Source organism: Sus scrofa, chromosome 12 (genome assembly GCF_000003025.6).
Source record: "Sus scrofa isolate TJ Tabasco breed Duroc chromosome 12, Sscrofa11.1, whole genome shotgun sequence".
Lineage (NCBI taxonomy): Eukaryota > Metazoa > Chordata > Mammalia > Artiodactyla > Suidae > Sus > Sus scrofa.
The window spans coordinates 14094886-14114399 of NC_010454.4; the positions used below are offsets into that span (position 1 = coordinate 14094886).

Below are 19514 nucleotides of genomic sequence, written 5' to 3' on the forward strand. Positions count from 1 at the left end.
GAGCTTTCTTGGAGTTCCTGTTGTGGCGCATAGGAAACTAATCTGACGAGGAACCACGAGGTTTCAGGTTCAGTCCCTGGCCTCACTCATTGGGTTAAGGATCTGGCTTTGCCGTGAGCTGTGGTGTAGGTCGCAGATGTGGCTCGGATCCCGCGTTGCTGTGTCTGTGATGCAGGCCGGCAGCTGTACCTTGGATCAGACCCCTAGCCTGGGAACCTCCATATACCTTGAGTGTGGCCCTAAGAAGTGGAAAAAAAAAAAAAAAAAAAAAAAAGAGTGTTTTCTTTTGTGTCTGGCTTCCTTAACGTAATATTTGGGGGGTTTATTTATGTTGTTACAGTTGTCCCTTTTATCTGTAAATAGTAGTCTGTTGTATGAAATACTATTTTTTTTTAAAGCCATTCTCCTGAGCACCTGAGCTATTTTCAGCTTCCATCTATTGCAGTTAAAGCTTTTCCATAATGGTTTTTGTACAAGTGTATGTCTGTGTGTGGTCACATGTTTTTACTCCTCCTGGGAAAATACATAGACACAGGCTCACTGGGCTAAAAGGTAAGGTGTAGGTTTAATTTTATGAGAAACTGTCACACATTTTCCCAAAGTTGTGCTATTTTAAACTCTCACCCAAAATATGCGGGAACTCTGGTTATTCTACTCTTCTCTTCAACATTTGGTGTTTTCAGTCTTGAATTTTAGCTGTTTTGGTGGGAGTACAGAGGTATCTCCTTGTCATTTTAGCTTGCATTTCCCAGATGACTAAATGCTGGAGACCACTCTTTCATGTACGCATTGGCCATTCGTCTCTCTTCCTTTGTTGGGTGTCTTTTCAAATTCCTTGCCTATTTAAATAATTGAATTGTTTTTATTACTGAGTTTTAAGAATTCTTTCTGTAGGGAGTTCCTGTCATGGCTCAGTGGTTAATGAACCCGACTCGCATCCATGAGGATGCAGGTTCCATCCCTGGCCTTGCTCAGTGGGTTAAGGATCTGGCGCTGCCATGAGCTGTGGCGTAGGTCGCAGACACGGCTCAGATCCCATGTTGCTGTGGCTGTGGTGTGGGCCAGCAGCTGCATCTCTGATTCAACCCCTAGCCTGGGAACATCCATATGCCCCAAGTGTGGCCCTAAAAAGACAAAAAAAAAAAAAAAAAAGGAATTCTTTTTATATCCAGAAAACCTTTCTTTGGAGTTGCCATTGTGGCAACAGCAGTAATGAACAGTCAGTATCCGAGGACAAGGGTTCAATTCCTGGCCTCGCTCCGAAGGATCCAGCATAGCCCTGAACTTTGGTGTAGGTCACAGACTCGGCTGGGATCTGGTGTTGTTGTGACTGTGGCATAGGCTGGCAGCTGCAGTTCCAGTTCAAACCCTAGCCTGGGAACTTCCATACGAGGCTCCAGCGGCCCGTAAAAAAAAAAAAAAAAAGACTACCTCTCCTTTATCAGATGTGTCTTGCGAATACTGTTACTCAGTTTGTGGCTTATCTATTCATTTTCTCTCTTTTTTGGGAGGGAGGGGTGGTGCCTGAGGCATCGTAAATTCCTGGGCCAGGAATTGAAGCCATTGAACACTGGGCCACTGCATGACAACACCAGATCTTTAATCCACTGCACCACCAGGGAACTCCATTGAAGCTTTTGTTGAAAACCCAATGACCACATAAATGTCTACGGCAGAACTTCTGTGTTTTTTGTGGGTTTTTTGGGTCTTTTTAGGGCCACACCCACGGCATATGGAGGTTCCCAGGCTAGGGTTTGAATTGGTGCTATGGCTGCTGGCCTACACCACAGCCACAGCAATGCCAGATCCAAGCTGCACCTGTGACATACATCACAGCTCATGGCAATGCCAGATCCTTAACCCTCTGAGCAAGGCAAGGGATTGAACCTGTGTCCTCCTGGATACTAGTCAGACTGGTTTCCCCTGGGCCACGACCCAGGACCTGTTTTTTCAAAGCTCCTTGGGTGATTCCGACGTACATCCCTAGGGTGCACCCCCTTGAGATCCCAGCCATTTGCTGGTGAGATGCTTTTAAAAAATGGAAACCAACCAACCGACAACCCTGTAAAGCCAGCTATAATGGAAAAAATAAAAATCATTATAAAAAAATGTAAGCCATGCCAGGCGCATGTCAGTGTATCTTGGACATGGGAAGGAGGTGACATATAAGCAGATTTTACAGAGTTAATGTGGGTGGCACAGCTGTGTTTCCGGGTGGGCAGGGAGCAGAGTGTTCTCTAGAGCTTGATTGGTGGACTCCACCAGGAACCCAGAAGAAAGGTCCCGTCTAGAGGGTGACGTCACCCACTTGAGTCAGGGCATTCCCTCCCCCCCATCATGATGCGATGGCCATGGGTGTCAAGTGGCCTGGAGAGGGTGTATTAGCCCTTAGGCCCATCGTGGTCTAGTCTCAGGCAGAGTGCCTGTGGCTCAAGAGCTGATGGATTTTTAGGGCCACCATTTTTCGGGTCGATGTCGAGGATTTTGAATGATCCTTAGCGCCGTGCTGAGTAGTGTCTCATCTGATTCCAGCACTGACGTGCAGGTTCCGGCTGCCAGGACGTTTGATGGCTGCTCAGGTGGAAGAAGAGCCCCTGCGTTCCTTCCCTCAAACCTTTGGGGCGGTTTGGATTTCACCCAACTGGATGACAGTCTTGCAGGATTGTGGAGGCCAGCAGCAACAAACCTGGCATGGCTGCAAGGTTCTCAGGCCCTGGGGCTTTGGAAGGGAGATCAGTTTGTGACAGCGTATCTGCTAAACAGCTTTGCTCAGCTGGCAAATGTGAGAATCTGTCTTTGGGAGTTCCCGCTGTGGTGCAGTGGAAACGAACCCATCTAGTATCCATGAGGGTATGGGTTCAACCCCTGGCCTCACTCAGTGGGTTAAGGATCCGGCATTGCCATGCGCTGTGGTGTAGGTTACAGATAGGGCTCAGATCTGGCATTGCTGTGGCTGTGGCTCCGATTCAGCCCCTAGCCTGGGAGCCTCCATATGCCTCAGGTGCGGCCCGCAAAAAAAAAAAAAAACACAGAGAGGCTGGTGCCAGAAGAAGAATCCCTTCTCTTTCCCCAGCAGCCCCAATGTCTCTAGGATACATTGTCCAGAGTGAATGGGACCCAGAATGTTGGCTCCTACAACTACAGTTCTAGAAATTGGCCTGGAGGTGGCGCCCTTGCCATAGGCCTGGAAACACTGGACCAAGACAGACAGTTCTGGCAAAAGGAAGAGGAGGTCCCCCAGTGGAAGAGGATGCCTGGAAGACGAGGCTGGACCTTTTCACCAGCCCTGGAAGAGGGCAGGGGCATTGCCCAAGCCCGAGAGCACTGCCATGTCTTCAGACTGTTCAAAACTTATCTCGAAACCTGTTTCTAATTCCCATCCCTTCAAATCCAGAGAGATCCAGACTTAGAGTTCCACATTCCAAGTTCTTCATAAAACATTTCAAATCCAGCCTTACCACGAATCCTTCCATGACACCGCTTAAAAATTCTTCTGGTCAAAGTGTGCTCTGAGTGTTTACAGGGAAAAGATACATCTGACATTTTTAAGGACTGCACTGCAAATGGGGCCACTGTTGTCACCTGGTGCTCTGCAGCCCCTTCCATTTGTATTGGACTCAGGGTCCTCTAGTGGAGGCGTCAGGTAGAAGGCAGAGCCGCGGGCAGTCTGAGGCACCTTGCTGGATGCAGGATTCTGTTCATTCGTTTCTGGGCTCTAGGATTCAGGGCCAGGAGATTCAATGTACAGAAATGCGTGGAGGCATGTCTGCAAGACAACCTTTTGTCCCATGCCTCTGTAATCTGGGTCTCGTTTTCCAAACACGATAGACGGTGGAGGATCAGCAAAGCAAGGCACAGTCCTGCACAGTGACAGCTTTAAGATTACAGTAGCCTGGGTGAGGGCACAGCCTCTGAAATTAGGTCCAGCCTGGTCGTCATGGCTGCCCTTGAGGTCAGTCCACTCTGTGTTTGTGTTTGTGAGTGTGTGTGAGAGAGAGAGAGAGAGAGAGAGTGTGTGTGTGTGTGTGTGTGTGTGTGTGTGTGTGTGTGTGTGTTCCCAGAGCAGGGCAAAGCGGGTCCTTTCCTTCCAGCCTCAAACCATGGATAGACTATTCCAGCCAAGGTGTGGGAAGCTTCCCCACCCCCAGCCTCTTATTTATACGATGCCCTCAGCATCAGCTGGCAGATGAGCCCCATGTTTCATTTAGCACATTCCCTCTCCTAGAAAAAAAAAAAAAAAACATTCATTTTATGATCAAGCTAACATACATTCGCTTTTGAGTAAAGCAAATAAATGTTTAATAAAATCCTGAATCTCCTAAGACGTTGGCTTTATAGCTTCCCAGCTGAGAAGGCAGCATTTGTCAAGGCAAGGAGATAATGAAATGGCTGAAATTACGGAGGGTGGCTTGTCGTTGGTCAGGACATAAAAATATTCCATCCCTGTATCGCTTGGTGGAAACGGCCCGTGAGGAAGACTAAAGGGCGCTTTGAAAAACCTGTGCTTGCCTCGCTTCCCACTCGCCGGGGGCTGCGCCAGGAGCAGTGAGGGGGCAAGGAAGTAGGATGGAAACCCAGCTCAGAAAAAAAGATCCTGCGTAGCTTCCCCCTGCAGACGAAATTCATTTCCCCCCGTCAGGCCCGTGGGGCTGTGACTTCTTGAACGGGATGCCCGGGGTGGGGAGGACCAGAGGCGCCTCTCTGGGCAACTGTCCCGACAAACTAAGCAAAAGGGCACCGGGTGTGGTTGAAGGCGGACAGCTGGCCGCTTCCAGGATGGACGTTCCCGGTGCCTTCCGAAGACTCAGGGGGGAAGGAGGGAAAATCACCCTGAATGTTTGAAAGCATACAGGCTATTTTCAGGCAACACAATACTAGCTTGAAACTGTATGTCTCGTCCCCGTTTGCTTGATTCTCGCCTTTTTTGTTATTGCTGTTATTTTTTTTTAATCCTCTCATTCTCCTGCCTCAGAATGAGGTAGGTAATTGATTTCCTTATCAAGATGCCAGGCGATACATTTTTCACGGCTTTCAGGGAGCCCAGCAAATCCAAAACCATTGTCTGGCAGATGCAGCTTTCAGCCGCAATCATTTTTATCATCAGGTAAGCTTGCTGGCATGTGTTCTTCAAAATTTTATTCAGAAATGTTGTCTTTTACTGGTCAAGTAAATGATGACAGTCTTCGTCAGTTTGCATTATCCGAAAATAAAAGGGAATTTTTAACAATGATCACAATCAAGCTTGTTAGGTCATTTTTAATGGTAATGAATTGGTTCCTGAAGATTGGATTAAAGAGAAAACTAGGTCAATTTGAGCAGAGTCCAAATGAGGCAGAAAGAAAGTCCACAGAGGGGGTGAGGGAAAGACAGACACAGTGAAAGAAAAAACTGAAAGAGTATAAAAACCACAAAGAAAACAAACACGTCCACCTGGCATGTTTTCTCTGGAGATGTACGTATGTAAACGTTAGCAAAGCGACCCCTTCCACCATGTGCGGAAGCAGCAAAACGCTGGCCGTCTGTGACTGAGGAAGTCAGCTGTCACCAGACAGCAAAGCTGCTGGCACCTTGATCTTGAACGTCTCAGTTTCCAGAACTGTAGGAAATAAACTTCTGTTGTGTATAAACAAAAAAGAAAAAGAAAAGGGACTAGAAACCTTACTAATTGATAATAATATTATCAGTTGAGAGTAACTTTGTTACTGGAAGGGGTGAGGGGAGCTGATTAAAGACTTACGGCAGGGAGTTCCCATCGTGCCTCAGCGAGTTAAGAAGTGGACTCGTATCCATGAAGATGCAGGTTCGATCCCTGGCTTCACTCAGTGGATTTAGGATCTGGCATTGCCACAACCTACAGTATGGTGGAGGATGTGGCTTGGATCTGGCATTGCTGCGGTTGTGGTGTAGGCTGGCAGCTGCAGGCCCGATTTGACCCCAGCCTGGGAACCTCATATGCTGCAGGTGTAGCCCTAAAAAGACAAAAATAAAAACAAAAAAAGTAAATAAAGACTTAAGGCATATCCACAGGAGTTCTGGCTGTGGTGCAGGCTGGGCGGTGTCTCTGGAACCCTGGAATGCAGGTTCAATCTCAGGCCCGGTGGACTAAGGATCTGGTGGCAGGACCTCCATATGTCTACATGTTTTTTTCCCATTTCTTGTTTCGCTTATTTATTTTTATTAGTTTTGGTTGTTATATAAATTACATCCCACAAAACTTACCCTTTAAAACAATTGTACAATTCAGTGGGTTTTAGTCTATTCACGAGGCTGTACAGTCATCACCACTATCTAATTCAAACATTTTCATCTCCCCAGAAAGGAGTAACCATTGGCAGTGGCTCTCCATTCTCCCCTTTTCTCATCTCCTGACAACCACTCATCTACTTTTTGTCTCTCTGAATGTGCCTATTCCATATATTTCACATAAATGAAATCATACAGTATGTGGCCTTTTGTCTTTGGCTTTTTTCTTTTTTTTTTTTCTTTTTTGCTTTTTAAGGCCACACCCGTGGCATATAGAGGTTCCCAGGCTAGGGGTCGAATCGGAGCTGTAGCCAGAGCAAGCCAGATCCGAGCTGTGTCTGTGACCTACACCACAGCTCATGGCAACGCCAGATCCTTAACCCACTGAGAGAGGCCAGGGATCGAACCCTCAACTTCATGGTTCCTAGTCGGATTCCTTTCTGCTGCGCCATGACGGGCTCTCCTTTGGCTTCTTTCATTAAGCATAATTAGCATACTTTTTTAATTATGGAAAAATATTCATAACATAAAACCCATTTACCATTTAAAAGTGGATTAAGTGGCATTCAATACATTCACATTGTGCAGCCATGGTCACTGTCCCTCACCCGAACTTTCTCATCACCCCAAACTCAAACTCCATACCCGTTACACACTAACTGCCCATTTCCCTTCTCCCACAGTCCCTGACAGCTCCCATTCTACTTTCTGTCTCTGTGAACCTGATTATTCTAGGGCCCTCATATAGGTGGAATCATATAGTATTTATCCTTTTGTGTCTGGCTTATTTCACTTGACCTGTCTTCAAGGTTCATCCGTGTGGTAGCATGTGTCAGAATGTCCTTCCTTTAACACAGCGAATAAGGTCTGGGATCAAACTTGTGTCCCAGCGCTCCAGAGATGCCGCAGATCCTGCTGTGCCACAGCAGGAACTCCCATTCTTTAATTTAATACTCATAACAACCCTATAAGGTGGGTACAGTAGAAATCATTCCCATTTTACATGTGGCAAAGCAGAGGTCAAGAAATCTGCCCAGGAGTTCCCGCTGTGGCTCAGTGGGTTAGGAACCCGACTAGTATCCATGAGGATGCAGGTTCCATCCCTGGCCTCACTCAGTGGGTTAAGGATCTGGCATTGCCATGAGCAGTGTGTAGGCCGAAGACACGGCTTAGATCCCGTGTTGCTGTGGCTGTGGCTGGCAGCTACAGCTCCGATTGAACCCCTAGCCTGGGAACTTCCATATGCCGAACCTTCAGCCCTACAAAGAAAAAAAAAAAAGAAATCTGCCCCAAATTACAGATTTGTCCCACCACATTTTGTCTTCGTAGTATTTCCCTAACATGCTGGGTCCACTCTGTCCAGAATCTGCTTTTCTTCAGATCTTCAGTACATGGCTTCTTTAATGTTCAGATTTGAACTAGAATGGCGCCTCCCCAGAGAACCTTCCCTCCCCACCCCACCCCACCCACACAGTAGCCTTGGATCTACTATAAGCATAGCGTTGGTGCTTAGTAAATATTTGTTGGCATCTGTGGGCCTTCCCACCCCTTCAATTTGCTTCCCCCAACCCCACAGTCCAGAACGGGTTGTCTGCTTGGCTGGAGTCCTTCCTTCCCCTCTCCCCAGCTCCTGACATTGCTGTCCCCTTCTCTGAGCACACATAAGATAGGTGGCCTTCACCCATCAAGTTGTTCCAGTCCCTTGGATCCTGTAATAATCCTTCACTCTCAAGCTATCAGTTGATTCTCTCTGGACCTTCGAAGCCCTGTCTCTCTTGTCTCTACTCCATCCTGCTCTGTATGTTGGGAGGCGATGAATAAGATGCATTTCCACCCTCCAGCGCTCCCCACTTGCAGATGGAACGGTGTGTAAACAAGCACATACAGCGCAGTGGGAGAAATGCAAAAGAGAGACACACGTGATGACTTGGGCAACACACATAACCAGAAATAAATGATGCACACGCAAGGCTCGGGGAGGCTCAGTAGAGCAAACCTAGGCAAGTGCCAGTGCGGCCCTGAGCTAATCAAATTCATCAGCAGCGTGTTGTAGAAGATACATAGTGGTGCTGGTTTCAAGTCCGGCTTCCATCATGTCCTAGCTGGGGAATCTTGGGCAAATGACAGAACCTCTGGGCTCCCGTTTCCACCTCAGGAAAATAATACCTACTTGAGAGTGGTGCTTTAATCTAGAGGATTAATTAAATGAGATCTCTTAAAATGTATGTGCTTTGGGAGTTCCCATCATGGCTCCGTGGAAACGAATCTGACTAGTATCCACTAGGACGCAGGTTTGATCCCTGGCCTTGCTCAGTGGGTTAAGGATCCAGCATTGCCGTGAGCTGTGGTGCAGGTTATAGATGTGGCTCAGATCTGCCATGGCTGTGGTGTTCCCTAGCCTGGGAACCTCCATATGCCGTGGGTGAGGCCATAAAAAGCAAAAAAAAAAAAAAAAAGTGTACGCTTCATCAGTGGTAATTCTTTTTTCTTTATAGGGCTGCCCCTGCCACAAGTGGAAGTTCTTGGGCTAGGGGTCAAATCAGAGCTGCAGCTGCTGGCCTACACCACAGCCACAGCAATGTGGGATCTGAGCTGCATCTTTGACCGACACCACAGCTCACAGCAATGCTGGATCCTTAAGCCACTGAGTAAAGCCAGAGGTCAAACCTGCATCCTCATGCCACTGGTGCAGCCCTAAAAAGACAAAAAACCAAACCAAAACAAAAAACCCCTGCATCCTCATGGATACTAGTTGGGTTCTTAACCCGCTGGGCCATGACAGGAATGCCTCAATGAAACTTTAAAAAAAAGAAAAAAAAATCTTTTTGCACAAAGATATTCATTAAGTGTTATTTATAATAGGAAATATTTGAAACACACACAGGATCCTCTTGGAAAATTATGCAACTCTTAAACGGTAAGAATGTATTGAAAAATTATGTACAAAAGCCCTAGACAAAATTATGTATGTGGTGTCATCTGGGCTATGTAATTATATTCCAAAAGTCCCCGGGCCTCTCCAGCCTGTGGGTTTAAATGGGGCCACATTCACCTTGTACCCAAATTTCTTTGCCTCATTGCCCCCACCTGCCCCTGCAGACCTCTGCAGAGGTTCTCGGGTCCCCAGGGAGTAGCTAGAACGTATCTGCCTCCCCCCTGCTACCCCAATACTCATCAAGTGTCTGTACTGGATAGACAGAGCCCCTCCTTCCAGGCCTTTGCCCTTGCCGGTATTTTGCAAAGGGCAGCTCTGTGGAAGGTGAACAACCAACTGGTTTGCCTGGGTCCAAGAGCTTTCCTGCCATGCAAGACTTAGGGCTAAAGCTGGGAAGGTCCTTGGCAAATTTATTTAAGTTGGTGACCCTGTCTCACTGCACAGAATACTTTCAAAGGTGCCAACATCTTAGGTCCCCAAATGGTTTCTGTTTTTCTCAGCTGGAGCCAGACTCTGTTCCCCCCCTAAATAGGGGCTTGTGGGTTGCATAGAGAACTGGGTGAGCAGAATATTTGTGTTTGGGAGTTCCCTTCTGGCGCAGCAGGTTAAGGATCTTGAGTTGTCACTGCAGCAGCTCAGATTGCTGCTGTGGCACGGGTTGGATCCCTGGCCCGGGAACCGCCACATGCCGCAGGTGCGGCCAAAAAAAAATAAAAAGATAAAAAAAGAACATTTGCATTTGAATTCAGGGGGCTTTTATCTCTGGTTCCAGGGAAATGGAAAACCAACCAAATGATAGCTTGAGAAACAGGATCAGAGCTCAGGTCTGGACAAGAGATGCTGGTTTGGGAAACATGAGCTCCCTGGGCGGCATTGAAGTCACAGGAGTGGGCAAGAGAGTCCAGGAGCTGTGCGGGTAGAGCAGAAGCCTGAGGATAATGACATTGGAGCCCGCAGGAGGGAGGTGGATCCATGCACGAGACTGAGGGGAGTGGTCAGAGAGATCGGAGGAAAAGTGGGAGTCGAGGTCCGAGGGTTTGGGGCACCGTTTCTTCAGTCAGCCCTTGGTTTCCATTTGACTGCGCCTGACACCAAAGCCAGTGCTGATACTGGCTGGTCTTTCTCTACGTCATCCGACAGACTTCTCTTCCTCTTCTTCCAGCTTTGAAATGGAAGTGATTCTCCAAGGTCTATACGAGGTCTCCCTTTTCTCTCTCTGCACTGTCTTTAGTAATTAATTTAATCACATGACTGCCATTTTTATCTCAATGAAGCTGGTTCCCAAATTATACCTCCAGTTTTAATCGTGCTAGAGCCTCAGAACACATTTCAAACTGTCTCCTCGACATTGCCACCCCATTTCCCCATCAATAAGCCAAATCCAGCCTACCTAAATAAGGAACATCAGTCCGGAGTTACGACACACACGCGTGCACAGCGAACGGGGTAGGAGCGGGTAGAGATGGCCGTCCTCCCAGCCCCCACTGGAGCCTCCGGGCCAGTCACACCTGTTCCCTATGGCCTTATCCTCTGGTGACCTTGAGAGGGGGGGTCTGAGAGTGAGCAAGAGGCCACCACTGGCAGCCAGATGCAGGGCACCTCATTGCCTGCATAAAGATGCTGGAGAAGGTTGTGTTCCAAGTGCCCACAAAGTATGAGGAGTAATCCAGTAGGCAGGGAGTTGTGCGTGTGAGTGTGAGTGTGTGTGTGTGTGTGTGTGTGTGTCTGGTTCAGGCAGCTCAGAAACTCCGTCTTCACAGACTTTCATGTTGGATAATTTTGTCTGTTTGTAGCCAATGTGCCACAAATTATGTCCAAACCATGAAGTGACTATTGCAATAGTGTCTCTATTCTGTAACCTAGGGCTTCATCGATGTTTTGAAATACTAGCTGTGGGAGTTCCCGTCATGGCGCAGTGGTTAACGAATCCGACTAGGAACCATGAGGTTGAGGGTTCGATCCCTGCCCTTGCTCAGTGGGTTAACCATCCGGCGTTGCCGTGAGCTGTGGTGTAGATTGCAGACGTGGCTCGGATCCTGCGTTGCTGTGGCTCTGGCGTAGGCTGGTGGCCACAGCTCTGATTCGACCCCTAGCCTGGGAAGATCCATATGCCGCGGGAGCAGCCAAAGAAATAGCAAAAAGACAAAAAAAAAAAAAAAAAAAAAAAAAAGAAATACTAGCTGTGAACAACTTTGATCAGATCTAAAATCCACGAGAAATTTTATTTTATTTTAATGATTTTTATTTTTTTCCATTATAGCTGGTTTACAGTGTTCTGTCAATTTTCTACTGTACAGCAAGGTGACCCAGTCACACATACATATATACCTTCTTTTTTCGCATATTATCATGCTCCCATCATAAGTGACTAGATATAGTTCCCAGTGCACAAGAAATTTTAGAAGCACATTTGTCAATGAAAGAAAAGAGAAATATAACTTAAAAATGTAATTTCTACTGCTGTAAATGTTCCAATGGTTATAAAAGATGGTTTAAGTTTCCTTGTATCACTTACTGCTGCAGTTTCTTGTCATTTAAAGAGATCACTGGTAGGAGTTCCCATTGTGGCTCAGCAGAAACAAACCCAACTAGTATCCATGAGGACTTGGGTTCTATCCCTGGCCTCACTCAATGAGTCAAGGATCTGGCATTGCCGTGAGCTGTGGTGTAGGTTGCAGATGTGGCTCAGATCCAGAGTTGTGGTAAAGAGTCTCAATCAGGAGTTCCCGTCGTGGCGCAGTGGTTAACGAATCCGACTAGGAACCATGAGGTTGCGGGTTCGGTCCTTGCCCTTGCTCAGTGGGTTAACGATCCGGTGTTGCCGTGAGCTGTGGTGTAGGTTGCAGACGCGGCTTGGATCCCACGTTGCTGTGGCTTTGGCGTAGGCCAGCGGCTACAGCTCCGATTAGACTCCTAGCCTGGGAACCTCCATATGCCGAGGGAGCAGCCCTAGAAATGGCAAAAAGACAAAAAAAAAAAAAAAAAAAAAAAAAGAGTCTCAATCAGGAATTGCATGAGCCATTTAAAACACAAAGCTGAGCAGTTCCGTGGTGTCACAGGTTACGGATCCAACCTGAGGCTCAGGTTGCTGCTGTGCTGTGGGTTCCATCCCTAGCCCAGGAACTTCCAAATGCCCTGGGCATGGCCAAAAAGAAAGAAAAAGAAATCTAAAACACAAAGCTGAGAATATAAAATTAGGCACCAAGATTCAAGATTAAAGTTTTTCATTTAATACAAACGGCTCCCTTCCTTCCTTCCTTCCTTTGCTGCATCTGTGGCATATGGAAGTTCCTCAGCCAGGGACTGAATCTGATCCACAACTGTGAGCTACGCCACAGCTACAGCAATACCAGATCCTCAACCCATTTTGTGTCAGGCTGCGGATCAAACCACAGCCACTGCAGTCAGATTTTTAACCCACTGTGCCACAGCAGGAACTCCAAAGAAAACATTTTATCACATTCGTTTCAATAAGCCCTTTGATTATTCCTTTAGTTTTCACTGGGTGCTATAATGTGAAAGAGTTGGAAGTACAGATCTAACCCAGCTTCCTTAACGTCTTTGTGAGGAAACTGGAGCCTGATCAGGGTTGAATGACTCTTCTAAGGTCACTGAGCTAAACACTTCCTTCCTAAACCAGCTTCTGTACTGATTTTCTGAGTCTTTTTTTTTTTTTTTTTTTTTTTTGTCTTTTTGTCTTTCTGGCTTTTTTAGGGCAGCTCCTGCGGCATATGGAGGTTCCCAGGCTAGGGGTCGAATCAGAGCTGTAGCCACAAGCCTACACCGCAGCCACAGCCACACCAGACCTGAGCCGTGTCTGTGACCTACACCACAGCTCATGGCAACGCCGGATCTGTAACCCACTGAGCAAGGCCAGGGATTGAACCTGCAACCTCATGGTTCCTAGTCGGATTCGTTAACCACTGAGCCACAACGGGAACCTCTGATTTTCTGAGTCTTAACTGCAGGTCTCCAGATACATCATCCTCTAAGTTAACCCAAGTCCAAGTCAACTCATGTTCACTCCTCCTGGTGCCATGGCTTACCCGCCCTATACCCCCTCTCAGATGGAAGGCACCCTTCACACGGGGGGAGCCAAAACGCCAACTCCTTGCCACCTTGGCTTCCCCTGCAGCTCCACCCTGGGCTCAGGCACAGACACCTCAGCCTTTGAACTGGAAGCTAGCCGTGCTCTGGAGCCTTGCCCAGGGCCCAGTGGCGGTGGTGGTAGCAGGACCCGCTGAACCGTGCCTGCATGCTTCTTCCCATTTTACCCCTGCTTCCGCATCAATTCACAGCCTGGGCCTTTTGAAAGACTCCCACAACTAGGGGTCTAAGGCGGACGTTTGAACTTGGTTTAATAAATGGTATCAGCTGGGAGGGGACGGCTAAGGTGTTAGAGCTGCACCTGGAGGTGGTCTTGAACATGATCTTGGAAGTGGCAGAAGGGAATCTTCCCCGTGGACAGAGCTTTGAGTTGTGTGCTCGTGGTCCTCTTTGTCTGGAGAAAGGCGACACCAATCCGTGGGCCAGGTGGGTAGGACCTCTGAGGGGCCATGAGGAGGTTTGGGAGGGAGGATGTAGATGCAAACGAATCTCTCGAACCGATAAGTGAGAGTAGTTGTAGCCTATGTGAATATTAAAAAAAAAAAAAAATGTTTAGACATCCCCGTGGCATTTGGAAGTTCCTGGGCCAGGGATCAAATCCAAGCCAGAGCTGCTACCTATACCACAGCTGCAGCCATGCAGGATCCTTAACCCACTGCAGCACAGCAGAAACTCCCTGTATCCTATATGTTTTGTTTTTTTTTTTTTTTTGTCCTTTTGCCATTTCTTGGACCTCTCCTGCAGCATATGGAGGTTCCCAGGCTAGGGGTTGAATCGGAGCTGTAGCCGCCGGCCTACGCCAGAGCCATAGCAACGTGGGATCCGAGCTGAGTCTGCAACCTACACCACAGCTCACGGCAATGCCCATGCCGGATCCTTAACCCACTGAGCAAGGCCAGGCATTGAACCCGAAACCTCATGGTTCCTAGTCGGATTCGTTAACCACTGTGCCAGGACGGGAACTCCCCTGTATCCTATGTGAATATTTATCACAATGTCCCCACTGCTAAAGAAGTTTTAATAAACTGGTGGAGAATAAGACTGGTTAGGTGATGAAGACGGTTCCCTAGTCAAGCCAGTGCCTATTTATTGGTGTCACGAGCTCATCACCGACTTCTCCTTGGCAAGGCTGATCTGTTTTAGAAGGAATCGTTACGGTGTATTATTTCTATCATGCTGGGTACAGAGAGTCAACCTTATTGGGAGGGGGTTTATACTGAATTTGGATTTCTTTTTCCCACCAACCGTGCTTTTACCATCCTCAACCGGTTTAGGGTTTCCTGAATATGGTGTCATACATATCATGGCATCTGTCTTTGTTCAGGCTGTCACAAATTACCATAGCCTGTGTGGCCTGTAAACAGAAACTCATTTCTCAAAATCTGGAACTCTGAGATCAGGATGCCAGGGTGGCTGGGTGAGAACCCCCTTCCAGGTTGCAGACTGCTGACGTCTCATGACTGCGGACTTCCCTTCCCGTTATATCTTCACGTAGAGGAGAGCAGAGATGGGAAGCCGGCTCCGTCATAATCAAATAATGGCACAATCCCATTCCTGAGGGCTTTGTCCTCCTGATCCCACCTAATCCTAATTAGCCTCTCAAAGGCCCCATTTCCTAATACCATCACATTATGGGCAGGGTTTTTTTTCTTTTTTCTTTTTTTTAGGGCCACACCCTCAGCACATGGAAGTTCCCAGGCTAGGGGTTGACTCAGAGCTGCAGATGTCGGCCTACACCACAGCCACAGCAACTCGGGATCTGAGCTTCGTCTGAGACCTACACCACAGCTCATGGCAATGCTGGATCCTTAACCCACAGAGCGAAGCCAGGGATCGAACCCACATCCTCATGGATACAAGTTGGGTTCGTTACCCCAGAGCCACAGTGGGGATTCCAGGGTGGGTTTCTTCATATGAATTTCGTGGAGACATGGTTAGTCCATAACAGCCTCTGACCAAGGAGCTAATTGTACAGTGAAAGAAATAAAGAAGCTAGTTGAACTCTTAGGTGCGCCAGCCCTATCATGTACCCCAACTACGAGAAGCAGCTGGCTTTACGGAACGGAATGGTAGAATGATCCATGGAATTCACGGCTACCAAGCCAGCTGGAAGACAAGAGCTCATTGAGAGCTTGGATTCCATTTACAGTGGTCCCTGGATATTCTCAGGAAACTGGTTCCAAGACAGCCCTTCCCCCACCCCAACCCCAGATAACAAAATCCAAGCATGCTCAAGCCCCTTATATAAAATGGCATAGTATTTGCACATAATCTACATACCTCTTCCTGTATACTTCAAATCATCTCTAGATCACTTATAATACCTAACAACTTACTCTTTTTTTTGTCTTTTTTTGTCTTTTCTAGGGCCACTCCTGCGGCATATGGAGGTTTCCAGGCTAGGGGTCTAATTGGAGCTGTAGCCGCCGGCCTACACCAGAGCCACAGCAACACGGGATCTGAGCCGCATCTGTGATCCACACCACAGCTCACGGCAATGCTGGATCCTTAACCCGCTGAGCGAGGCCAGGGATCAAACCCACAACCTCATGGTTCCTAGTTGGATTCATTAACCACTGAGCCATGACGGAAACTCCCCCAATAACCTATTTTAAAATAGGTGTCCTCCACCATTAGATTATAAACTCTGAAGGCTGTCACCATTTTTAATATCTTTGTATTTAAGTACAGAGCACTGTACTTTATATAGTGCAGGATATAGGTTCCAAATTGTAGACCCTGGGCTATATCTGAATTGCATTTATTTTGCTCAATCTGAAGTGCTTTTAAAAAACTGACAGTTGCCAACATTTAAAAACCAAGAGATTTCATGTGAAATGCACAATTTCCACCTCCTCTTGAAAAATCTGGGCATTCCCGCTGTGGCGCAGCAGGTTAAAGATCTGGTGTTGTTTCTGAGGTGGCTCCGGTTGCTGCTGAGGTGAAGGTTCCATCCGTGGCCCAGTGCACAGGATTAAGGATCCAGTCTTGACACAGCTGTGGCTCAGATTTGATCCTTGGCCTAGGAACTTCCACATGCCTTGGGTTTGGCGACAAACAAACAAAACCTGAAGATCTGGCCGTTCTAGGCCCACATTCCTAAAGCTGCCCTTTTTGAACAAAACACAGGCCGTTCCATTTGTAAAAGTTCTCACCTTGCCCACTTCATTTATTTTCATTGGTCCTGGTCCCTGAAGGCATACATCAGTTTGCTACTCTTGCTGCTCAGTGGAACTACATCTTTTGCTTTTCCTTCCCTCCTTCCTACCTTCCTTCTGGTCACAGCATGCAGTGGCTTGATCTGGGATCTCAGTTCCCAGATCAGGGATTGAACCCCGGCTGCAGCAGTGAGAGCACCAAGTCCTCACTACGAGGGACTCCCTCAATGGAACTTTACTGAATAAATGAACTTGGCAATTAATGTTTGTTTGGCCTTGCCCACTGTGTGCATAAGTTCTTCCGCCAGGGATCCAACGCTTGCCACAGCAGCGACCCAAACCCCAGCAGTGACAACCCCGGATCCTTAACCTGTTGAGCCACTAGGAACTCCAATGTTTGTATTTTCATTTCGCACAGGCATTCTATCTTTCTAACTACATTGTAATAAGCCACAGAATCCTGTTCACAATTTTTCCTTAAATCGCTTTTTGGTGGTCAGATGTTCCAATAAATATTAATGTGACTTAATTCTCCCTGCCTTGGTCTGGTGATGCCTCAAATTTCATTGTCATGATCCGTTCCCTGGGTTTAGCCGAGATATGGTTACTAATCGTCAAGTAAAGAGATTAAAATTATAACACCAGCATGCAACACTTTAAAGTAGGTTTTAGGCGGGAAGTTACCCTTTTTCTACAGCAAATAAGAAATTAAAAGTTCTTTCCGAGGGGGTCGAGTTTCTAGCTGGGACTGGGAAAGTGAAGGGGGCAGGAATGTAGCTGCATTCTCCGGAGTTCACCGGAGGCTTTTGGGAGCGTCTCAGAACGATCCTCTGTCCGGGTCTGGCAGCCTAGGGCGTGGCTTCCGGCACAGCCCCCCCGAGCAGTTGTCATTGGGATCAATTTCAGGACTTTCTAGAGCCGTCTTAGGAGTTTCATGTTTCCGGGGGTCCCTGCCCTGAGGTGGCTTCCCTCTGGTGCTGGCACTGCCCTGCCCCCGGGTCGCCTGAGTCGGCTCCCTCCGCGGTACTCTCTGGCTCTTTTCTGCGTCAGTTTCCCCAGGGAGCAGGAGGGGGATTAATTTGGGGGCCTCCGAGCCCTCGTCTCCGAGCTGGGAAGGGGAGACCCGGGAAGGAGGCTCTGTGAGTTCGGGTTCGGCAGACGGCACCCGGGGCTTTGGACCCGGGACACTTCGCGACGGAACAGCCCTCCGCTCCGAGCCTGCGGCTGCCGTCCAGCCACGCCGCGCGGAGGTGCCTCGGGCTCCCCGCCCCCGACCCAGCGCTCCCGCGCTCCCTCTAGCGGCCGCCGCGTGGCCTCGCTCCGTCCCAGGCTCGTCGGCGGCGCAGCTCACGTGACCGCGCTCCGGGCCTGCGGCCGCTGTCGGTTCCCCCAGTCACCGAGCGAGAGGGAAGAAACAAGATGGCGGCTGAAGGCGATCCGGAGCGGGGCCCCAGCAATTCGGATTGAGCCTTCTCCCTCCACCCGCTTCCGCCGGCCGGGCCCCTCCCGCCCGGCCCCGCAGGCCTCCCCGCCCGGCCCCGGCAACCCCCACCGCCGCCCCTCCGCCCGCCCCTCCCCCTCCGCTTTCCCTTCTCCCCCCGCCTCGGCTCCGACATGAGGGGCCGGCGGGGCAGGCCGCCCAAGCAGCCCGCGGCTCCCGCTGCGGAGCGCTGCGCCCCGGCCCCGGCCCCGCCGCCGCCGCCGCCCACGTCCGGACCCATCGGGGGGCTCCGCTCGCGCCACCGCGGCAGCAGCCGGGGCAGGTGGGCCGCCGCCCAGGCTGAGGTGGCGCCCAAGACGCGGCTGAGCTCGCCCAGGGGGGGCAGCAGTAGCCGGAGGAAGCCGCCGCCGCCGCCGCCGCCGCCGCCGCCGGCCCCCCCAGCACCAGCGCCCCGGGCCGGGGGGGCGAGGAGGCGGGGGCGGCAGGGCGGGGGCGGGGGCGGCGGCGGCGGCCACCTGGCCCGGACCACCACGGCCCGGAGGGCCGTCAACAAAGTGGTGTACGATGACCACGAGAGCGAAGAGGAGGAGGAGGAGGAGGAGGACATGGTCTCCGAGGAGGAGGAGGAGGACGACGGCGACGCCGAGGAGACCCAGGATTCCGAGGACGACGAGGAAGATGAGATGGAGGAGGACGACGATGACTCCGATTATCCGGAGGAGATGGAAGACGACGACGACGACGCCAGTTACTGCACGGAAAGCAGCTTCAGGAGCCATAGCACCTATAGCAGCACTCCAGGTACCCACCCAGCCCAGTTGCTGCAGACTCCTTCCCCACCTCCTCCCCCTCCCCCTCGCTCACTCCCTCTGTGGTCTCCCCCCACCCCCACCTCCCCCCCAAACAGAAGGGAAATGCGACGGCACTTCAAGTGGCAAAAAACTAGATTTACAAGAGGAAAGAGGCGCATTGTTCAAAATGGAGATTGCATTGTTGCAGTTCGCAGGCCACACACTACCCTCTCTCTCTCTCTCTCCCCCCAGCCCCCTCTTTCCTCTTAAAAATTTGTGCCAGTGCAGTGTCTCCACCGGGCAGGATTGAAACTTTGGCACACACATATCCATTGCATTCATTTTTCCCCCCTTGTTTTGGTTTGGTTTTTTGGAATGAAAGAAGCTTCTTGTTTTGCAAACCTCTTTGCATTTCTAATGTGGTTTCTTTTAGATTTTTATTCTATATCTGTTCCTTAAAAAGGAATTGCGAATTTAGACAGATTGTGGCATACAAACACACACAAGACATGCTTCTCTTCGCACCCCGAGCTGTGTGGTTTTAAAAGTGTGTTAAGGAAATGGATCAGTTGGCTTAGTAGGACCTTATCTGGTCCTGTGTGTTTGTTTTTATTCTTGAGTGCTAGTGGGCTCGTGCAACAGTTGCTGGTCAATGGCTGATTAAAAAGCAAAGCAGAAAACCAAAGCACATTTGGTATTTCATCTGATTCAAAATCGCTTTGGTAAAATGCAAAATAAGAGACCGCAGGAACATGCGTCTTAACTCATTTGATCCCTTTGCCTGAGAAATGCAGTTTCCTGTCACCTGTTGCAGAAGACGTATAGTTGATCATGCAGAC

The 19514-nt window shown here is 49.2% G+C and overlaps 1 protein-coding gene across 1 annotated transcript in view; it reads left to right on the forward strand.

Moving 5' to 3' along the window:
• Window positions 18058-19514, forward strand: part of BPTF (bromodomain PHD finger transcription factor) — a 141868-nt gene continuing 140411 nt past the window's right edge. The window contains 1 exon segment of the mRNA XM_021068118.1: window positions 18058-18685. Coding sequence (XP_020923777.1) covers window positions 18058-18685 — 628 coding nt within the window.